Source organism: Trachurus japonicus, chromosome 22 (assembly GCF_045865225.1).
Source record: "Trachurus japonicus isolate A0001 chromosome 22, Traja_1.0".
Taxonomy (NCBI): domain Eukaryota; kingdom Metazoa; phylum Chordata; class Actinopteri; order Carangiformes; family Carangidae; genus Trachurus; species Trachurus japonicus.
In genome coordinates, this window is record NC_140928.1 from 7,786,895 (window position 1) to 7,795,712 (window position 8,818).

An 8,818-nucleotide genomic window follows, 5' to 3' on the forward strand; every position below is an offset into this window, starting at 1 on the left:
TATCTGAAAACAATCTAATGTAATGCGTGTGTAATGTCGGATGTGCACCTTGACAGCAAATGAGTCGGCCAGAGGAGCGGAGACAAACAGAGGAACGTCTCCTGACAATAACATGATGACACAGCTGAGGTGTTAAATGTTAACCTCCAGGATACGCCTTGTCCCAGGGTCCAGGCAGGACAAAGGTCCCCTTCTGTGGCTCTCCTCGGTGACTCCTCCTTAGTGAGAGATAACCAGCTCTCCAGCCGGTCTGGGATCCAGCTTCCTCTCTGCTCTGCCCCGGTCTGAAGCCTCGCAGGACGAGCTGTGGAGGACTCAGCCCTCGTTGCCCAGGACGGAGGGATCTGCACCGTGAGAGACACAGGCTCTTATGAAGGTACGTCTCTGTGTCTTACTCTCTCCAGGAGGAGTTTATTATAAAAATGCAAGAGTTTATGTGAAGCCTCGAAGTGCCTGTACGTGTGTGCATGTGAGTAGCTGGTGCACATTAAAGCAGTGCTGTGAATAACCTGATACTTTGAAGCTGCTAATCTGCCTTTGTCTCATTTAACGAGTCAAACTTGGGTCAATATTCAGAGGTGGAATGAGTTTAAGTCTCTACATCTATAGTTAAGATAAACCTGTGTGCTATTAAAAATAAAGACCATCTCTCATGCCGGATTGTTTGAAGTCTACATAAAAATCCTAATCTTCAACTTTGATTCCAGTTTGATGCAAAAAAAACTGTGTTTCAGGTACACGAAACAAGAAACTAAGATGGAGAATCACGTCACACAGATTTCACGAGAGGACTTGGAAGACCTCAAGGACGCCTTTAATAAAATTGGTCAGTATCACACTCACACACTCATACACGCACACACTCATTAACCTGACACCATCATTGCGCTGAGGAGAACCGTGATCACTGAGGATTTTACAGCCAACCATAAAGTAGACCTTTATCTTATGCAAGAGTTTTTTATTGATGAGGTTGTTGAGCATATGTACTTTGTGTGTTTGGGTGTGTAAGGTATTTCAAATGTCATGATCAGATATTGCCAAATCATTATGAGATAATTATCATAAGTGCCTGATTAGGAAAAATGCTGACAGTGGTGAGCAATATAAATATGGCATATCAACATAACATTAGGCTACTATATGATTTTGAACGTTTACAATAATAAACAAATAAGTAATCATTTTAATCAATTCAAATGGACGAATTTTGGCTTTTAATTAAAACCAGTAGCTGTTTACAAACTCAATATAACTAATTAATCTCAAATATTAGTCTTTATTCTCTTTATTATATATAACAAATTACATCAAGTTCTCCAGGAAACCATAAAGAAATCATAAGGAAATTAAAAACCTGTTAATAACGTTGCTTTTATTATCTATTGATTATGTTTACAAGTAAGCATTGGTTCATTAGTCTCGTCAGATTAATATTTGTGAAGCCAACTGACTGACTATGTGTGTGTGTGTTCTCCCCTCTGTGTGCTCAGATATTGATAACAGCGGCTTTGTGAGTGACTTTGAGCTTCAGGAGCTGTTCAGAGAGGCCAGCTTCTCCCTGCCAGGCTACAAGGTGCGGGAGATCATCGAGACCTTCATCGCCGGAGACACCAACAAGGACGGGAAGATCAGCTTAGAGGAGTTTGTAGCCGTAAGTGCCCAGATAAACACACCCGAGAGCAACATACTGTATGTCTAAACTCGTACGGACAGTGAGTGAACGCAGCTTTGTTGGTGGTTTTAGATCTACCAGCAGCTGAAGAGTAAGCAGATCAGTGAGACGTTCAAGAAAACCGTCTCCAGGAGAGATGGGATCAGATCTATTGGAGGCATGTCGAGGATCTCCAGCGAGGGAACGCAGCACTCGTACTCTGGTAATAGTTTCACCATTTTTTTTTCAATTTAATTTATTTAAAAGGGACAGTGTACAGTTCAAACATAAATGTTGCCATTTGATGCACTGTACCAGATTATAGCTTTAAGCTAATTTGCATCTGTAGTCCCTTGGCAGGTCACATTGATGCCTCTGATATTGACACTCATGTGCCCGACCTTTTTATATATTAATGTTAGATTCATATCCAAAAGGAGGGGTGCTCTTGCGCTTCAGCCAGTGAATCGGTGCTCTCAGACAGGACCGGTAATAGAAAGGTGCAATTGGGTCACTTCACAGAGGTCTAAACCCAAAAGAAACAACTGGAGCACTCGATATAATGCAGAGGTTTAATAAAGGTGCACAACACAATTAGATGCCAGTTTATTTGTGAAAAATAAAAAGGCTATTATCTTGAAAAATCCAGAACTCACTTGCAGTTGCACTTTAGGATTTGTATTGTTTCGATTAACCAGGCTAATAATGTTGTTTTTAAACATTAGAAAATAAAAACATGTATTACTATCACCTGGAGGACTCTGTGACCTACAAATGATCTAAATCCCACTGATTTTCAATTTAGTGTCATATATAAAACAAAGAGCCAGTCTGAGGGGGCTCCTCCAGGTGGAACCGATGGATGCATTTATGATGTGTTTGTGTGTGTGTGTGTGTGTGTGTGTGTGTGTGTGTGTGTGTTCAGATGAGGAGAAAGTGGCTTTTGTCAACTGGATCAACAAGGCTTTAGCCAAAGATGAAGACTGCCAACATCTGCTGCCCATGAACCCCCACGATGAAAGTCTCTTCACCTCTGTCCGTGATGGCATCATAATATGGTAACACACACACACACACACACACACACACACCTGTATCATCCGGTACAGAGTCAATCTCGTTTATATAATGTGTAGTTAAACCCTCTGCTGAAACTGTTAACACAAATATGAGGCCATTTGATTGATTTCAATGACTGATTGAAAGAGGAAAAACTCTATCAATCAATGTATGCATGCATGTTTGTAAAATTGTTTAATTGTATAATTGTGCTGTATTGCTTTCTGTATTGTTTTACTTTCTATCTGTACAGCACTTTGACTTGACTTGACTATATGACATCATAAATTTATTTTTTATGTCAATCTTTGATATGCTTCATTCTTGATGTGCACTGCCACACAGGTGGTAGGATTAGTGTTTAAAGCCTTTTATGTGGCAACAAAGGTTAAAGCAGGAATGGCACGATCCTATTTTATTATAGTTTTTATAGTGGTTCCCTCCTCCTCCTCCTCCTCCTCCTCCTCTTCCTGCCCCTCGTTCACTTTCTCTCACCACATGATGGACATAGTACATTTGACAGAGGCGTATCACTGACTGAGGATTACTCATCTCTCAAATGAGATACAGCAAAGATCATGCCGCTGTCGTGCCCTCACGTGTTTTTTTTTCTTCTCCTCGTTCTCTTCTAGCAAAATGATCAACGAGTCTCAGCCCGACACGATCGACGAAAGAGTCATCAACACTAAAAAACTCACCACTTTCAAAATGACAGTGAGTGGCAGCTTTCTCATAAGTTGGATGTCACACAAATAAACATACATCCTGTCGTACACATAAAGAAGCATAGAAAAGATGCATTAGCCAATTTTGCAGGACTATCAAAGCCTTTGAGAATGTATAGCTTATATATTATCATTGTATTGATGCAATACATTGAAAGAAGCATTTTAATGTCATAGCTGCTTCAGTATATTGCTTGTTTATTTGTCATTTGACATATAGATACACTATATTTGATCAGATAATCATGCTATTATGTGAAACATTAATCGTCATTAAGTCAAATTGAATTTATTTACATTATAATTAAATAATTTATCATTTGTTAATGCTTTTGTTTGGCGTTTATCCAATTTTTATATAATTCCTGTGGCTCTACCCTAATGTAATAAAGCATAGTCTGTCTTGTACGACTGCCAGCTGAGATAATAACACTTACAGTCAGTGTGTATCAATAGGATAATAGACTGGTTACTCAATAATGCTGCACAATGTCATATATTAACTTCTTACTGCACGCTTCTGCTTTTTCATATCAGATGTAAAGCAGAAAAAGTGTGGTCTTATGTGTTTGGCCTTTTCTTTAAGTCAGAGAGAGTTTAGAGCGCTGCGGGTCCAATGAGTTAGTTATTATTTTGGATTACTCAGTCTTTGTTTTTGCTGAGTTGTTAAAACAGCGGAAATTGCAACAGCTCTGCAGCTCGGCCCTGAAATAATTTCTAACTATAACACGAATAATTTTGCATTCGCAGGAGAATCTGATCCTGGCTCTGAACTCGGCCTCAGCGATCGGCTGCACGGTGGTGAACATCGACGCCCATGATCTGATGGCTGGGAAACCCCATCTGGTCCTGGGTCTGTTCTGGCAGATTATCAAATCTGGCCTGTTTGCTGATATAGAAATCAGCAAGAACGAAGGTCAGCACACACACTAACTCCAGAAAGACAGTTTGATCAACAGCTGTTTGTAAAATCAAGACAGAAGTGTCGAGCTCAGCAGCTCGCAGCATTAAAGGGATAGTTCAACATTTTGGCAAATTGGCCCATTGCTATAATCCCTATAGTTTTAGAAGTAGGTTCGTTACCCTTAATGTCGGTGCAAGCTATTTTTAGAACGGCAGAACAGAGCCACAATCCAACAACTGTTTTCGAGGCAAGTGCAGAAACTGCTTGCCAAAAAACTGCCCCCAACGGGAACGCGCATCAGCTGTTTTGCATGAATTTACCTCTATAACAACTCTGTCTCTTAACATTTCATTATTATCTCATAGTGTGGTGAATGTGCAGGTCACAACTTGTCCACCAGAGCGTTTTGGAGTTGTTGGATTGTGTATTTGATGAAGGAAACCAAGAAATCCCATTAGCCTCCGTAACGTAGCTCTGAGCAGCTCGTGGCTCTGCTCCTCTGTTCTAAAAATAGCTTGCACCGACAAATAAAGGTAACAAACCTACTGCTATGACTATAGGGATTATGGCAATGGGCCAATTTGCCAAAATGCTGAACTAGTAGAGTTCATTGTCTCAAAGAACCAGTATTGTTTATGACTGATTTCTGATTTCTTAAACTTTGTAAAGTGACCTCCGTGTGTGTGTGTGTGTGTGTGTGTGTGTGTGTGTGTGTGTGTGTGTGTGCAGCTCTCATCGGCCTCCTGCAAGACGGAGAAACACTGGAGCACCTCCTGTCCCTCTCTCCTGAGGAGTTGCTGCTGCGCTGGGTCAACGAACATCTACGCAACGCAGGGACAGAGACGATCAGCAACTTCAGTGACGACATCATGGTGCCTTGCACAACACACAAATACACACAGAAATAATAGACACATGATGTAACTACACAAAAACACGAGTGTAACCCTTTCTCTCGCTGTGCTTCGCTGTAGGACTCGCGGGCCTACTTCCACCTGTTGGACCAGATCACTGCCCAGGAGGACAACAAGCACAAAAAGAACGTCAAAATCGACATGAGCGGCCTCATTGTAAGTCGGTTTGTTTTTTTCGAGTTTATAATAATAATCATTATTATTATTTTTCATTTTTTCATTTTACATTTTTGCTAATCATCATCAATGCATCTCGAAGGAGCCCGATTTGCTTCAGAGGGCCGAGCTGATGCTGCGACAGGCCGCCCTGCTGGACTGCAGACAGTTTGTTTCTCCTCGCGACGTCACGACTGGAAACAGCAAACTCAACTTTGCCTTCGTGGCTAATCTCTTCAACATGTACCCTGCTCTGCGAAGAGGTCAAACCAACGGCGTAGACATGGCACAGATAGAGCGTAAGTCCAGTCTGGCTGCACTGCATCATCACAAAGTCTCTTCATTTTTCATTTCTTTCAGGTTTCAGGCATAAAATACTGTCATGTAGACCGACACTCTCAGATCAGAGCATGCACCATAATGTGAATACACAAAGGAACTGATGCTAAATACACAGTTCACAAGCCAATAAAACATTATAGCAGCCATAAATCCATATACATTGCGTGCAACCTATAGCTGAACTCTACTGTACGGGAACAGCTGGTGGAGAACATGATTATATTCATCACATCTTCTGATTTTTTTCAGCTGAGACCAAGGAGGAGAGAACATTTCGCAACTGGATGAACTCTCTGGGCGTCTCTCCATACGTCAACCACCTGTACTGGTACGTCATCTATCTATCTATCTATCTATCTATCTATCTATCTATCTATCTATCTATCTATCTATCTATCTATCTATCTATCTATCTATCTATCTATCTATCTATCTGCACTTAACATTTAGAATGACATTCACATTATTACGGTTTTTGGTCGTTTGCTTGTACATTTTCTCAGCTGCTCTTTATCCCCTGGTTGTGATTTTAACTTTTTTTTTATTTTATTTTTTACTTCTTTTAATTTTCTGATTTTATTTAGAAATTTAACTTTTTTTTTTCTTCTTCTTCTTGTTTTTAGGCATTTTTCTTCTTGTTGTAATCCTAAATACATGGATATTTATGTTGATTCTCTTCTCTTCACTTTCCTTGTGTGTGTCCTTCGCAGGGATCTGTGTGACGGTTTGATTATCCTGCAGCTTTACGAGAAGGTGAATGTGCCTGTGAACTGGAAGAAAGTCAACAACCCACCTTATCCTGTCCTGGGAGCAAACATGAAGAGGGTACGACCGCCTGCAAACACGCAGAAAGAAAGAGATTATGGTTGGTAAATACAAGATATTTCAATGTTTTTTGTTTTGTATTTACATATTGTAGCTGGAGAACTGTAACTACGCTGTGGAGCTGGGCAGGAATGTAGCTCACTTCTCTCTGGTCGGCATCGGAGGAGAAAACCTGAACACAGGGAGCCGCATGCACACGCTGGCCCTGGTCTGGCAGCTGATGAGGAGGTACAGCGCCATCCAGATGTTCCTCTTGCTGAAGAAAGATTGTTTTGTTTCACTACAGCTTCAGATTTCACTTGTGCTTGTCATCCTTTCAGGTACACGTTGCAGGTTTTGTCAGATTTGGGTGATGGAGAAAAGATTGGAGAGCAGATCATCCTCGACTGGGTCAACAGCACTCTCAGCAAAAAACGCAAGGAAACACAGATTGCAAGCTTCAAGGTTGATCTGCGCATGTTGTTGCATTTATGTATTTGTGTAAAAAAAAAAATTGCAAATGGCTACATCATGAGCATTTGACCTAACTTTCCTGTTCTCTGCAGGACAAACAAATCAGCACAAGTCTGCCAGTAATTGACCTGATCGATGTCATCGCTCCTGGTACCGTCAAGTGGGACATGGTGAAGAAAGGACCACTGAAGGATGAGGAGGATAAGCTCAGTAACGCCAAGTAAGAGCACAACTTTCAACTGTTTTTTTGTTTTGTTTTACTTTGTTTTCACCACTTTGTATTTGTCACTCGGCCATCGTCATCTCCTAACTCATCTCCTCTCTCCTGCCTGTCCTCTCTCAGGTACGCCATCTCGTTGGCCCGAAAGATCGGAGCTCGTGTTTATGCGCTGCCCGACGACTTGGTGGAGGTGAAACCCAAGATGGTGCTGACAGTGTTTGCCTGCCTCATGGGCCACGGTTTGAAAAAGGCCAACCGCTGAAAGAAGAAAAAGAAAAAAAAAACAGAAACGAACAAACTTGTGAACCAACTGCACTTAATGTACTTATTGCATATTGTCTCCATTTTGTTTCTCTTATTTGTTCATCTTTTTCTTATTGCTGTGATTCATTTGTCATTGAGCTCACTGAGATCACCCAACAGAGGCGTTTATATGCTATTAATAAAAAACAAACAAGCCCCTAAGTGTTCTTAGCTGTAATATATCTTTTAAAATATCAGACTTCTACAATTCTAGCAGATAAGATTTAATCGTACATTCCTCTTCTTTCAGCAATACTTTAAGTCTGTAAATGTTGTGCATTGAATATTGCTATTTAATAATTAAAAAGAATCTGTAAAATGTACAAACCATCTGTCTGTGTTGTCAGATCTTTGAAAGTTGTATATATTTTGTACATTTGTGGTCATGGATTTTAACTAATTGTGGTCCGTGTGTGTATGATTATGGAAGTAAAAAACAGCATGCACATCCTAGTTGCCCAATGTTGGGTGGGTGCTGGATCAAAAAAAAAAAGTACAATAAAGGTAAAGAAAAGTATGTAACACAAAAGGAGCTCTAATGTAATAATTTATTAAAGCTACAGGACGTTTCGAGCACCACCGGCTCTTCCTCAGATAAGATAAGGCCCTCCCTTATCAAACATCTGAGGAAGAGCCGGTGGTGCTCGAAACGTCATGCTTTAATAAATCATTGCATTGGAGCTCCTCTGGTGTTGTGGACTTTTCTTTACCTTTATGTATGATTATGGGATATTATTATGGGAATACACAACAAAAATTACCATTATACTCTTATTATTGGTATTAGTATGATTATGATTTACATAGGGGTAAGGCAATTAGAAAATAACTGGGGTAATATGTAACCATGGTTTATAATAAGTACACTCACTCTGATTGGTTGAGTCAATGAACAACCCAGCCTTGTGGGTCAAAGGATAAAACCCAGCACCAACCAACCCACTGTGTGTTTTGAAGTCATATACATCATCATGATCCATAATGTTGGATTATTTTTTTTAAACCTGCAGATTTTTGAGTGTATATCTTCACTGGATAGTACTTATATCCTTTTGTAGGGTGACAGTTGCCCTTTCCTGCCATGTTTGTCAGTATCTATGGATGTAAAAAATAAAATAAAATAATGAGATGTTAAATCTCAATGAGACTTTTACCTATTTAGATAAAGAACAAAAGATGCACTTATGTCAACTAAAAGTTACTCAGCTAGAAATTATTTATTTTCCAAAATGAAAATCGTATCATTTAGTGCAGAAAGCAAAA

The 8,818-nt window shown here is 40.0% G+C and overlaps 1 protein-coding gene across 1 annotated transcript; it reads left to right on the forward strand.

The window, feature by feature from the left end:
- Positions 1-250: 250 nt before the first annotated feature.
- On the forward strand, positions 251-7,516 carry pls1 (plastin 1 (I isoform)). The gene is made up of 16 exons (XM_085768385.1): positions 251-376; positions 735-826; positions 1,494-1,654; positions 1,748-1,877; positions 2,580-2,712; positions 3,346-3,427; positions 4,189-4,354; positions 5,072-5,214; positions 5,317-5,412; positions 5,516-5,711; positions 6,004-6,082; positions 6,465-6,579; positions 6,674-6,807; positions 6,900-7,023; positions 7,125-7,252; positions 7,376-7,516. The coding sequence occupies exons 2-16, from the start codon at positions 757-759 to the stop codon at positions 7,512-7,514; spliced, it is 1,896 nt and encodes a 631-aa protein (XP_085624511.1). The 5' UTR covers positions 251-376; positions 735-756; the 3' UTR covers positions 7,515-7,516.
- The last annotated feature ends 1,302 nt before the right edge of the window (positions 7,517-8,818 follow it).

Excerpts from the sequence above, each read along its gene's own strand:
- pls1 (XM_085768385.1), top strand. The coding sequence starts at position 757 with ATGGAGAATCACGTCACACAGATTTCACGAGAGGACTTGGAAGACCTC. Across the intron at positions 3,428-4,188 it reads TCACCACTTTCAAAATGACA|GAGAATCTGATCCTGGCTCT; the intron begins GTGAGTGGCAGC and ends TTGCATTCGCAG. Across the intron at positions 4,355-5,071 it reads AGAAATCAGCAAGAACGAAG|CTCTCATCGGCCTCCTGCAA; the intron begins GTCAGCACACAC and ends GTGTGTGTGCAG.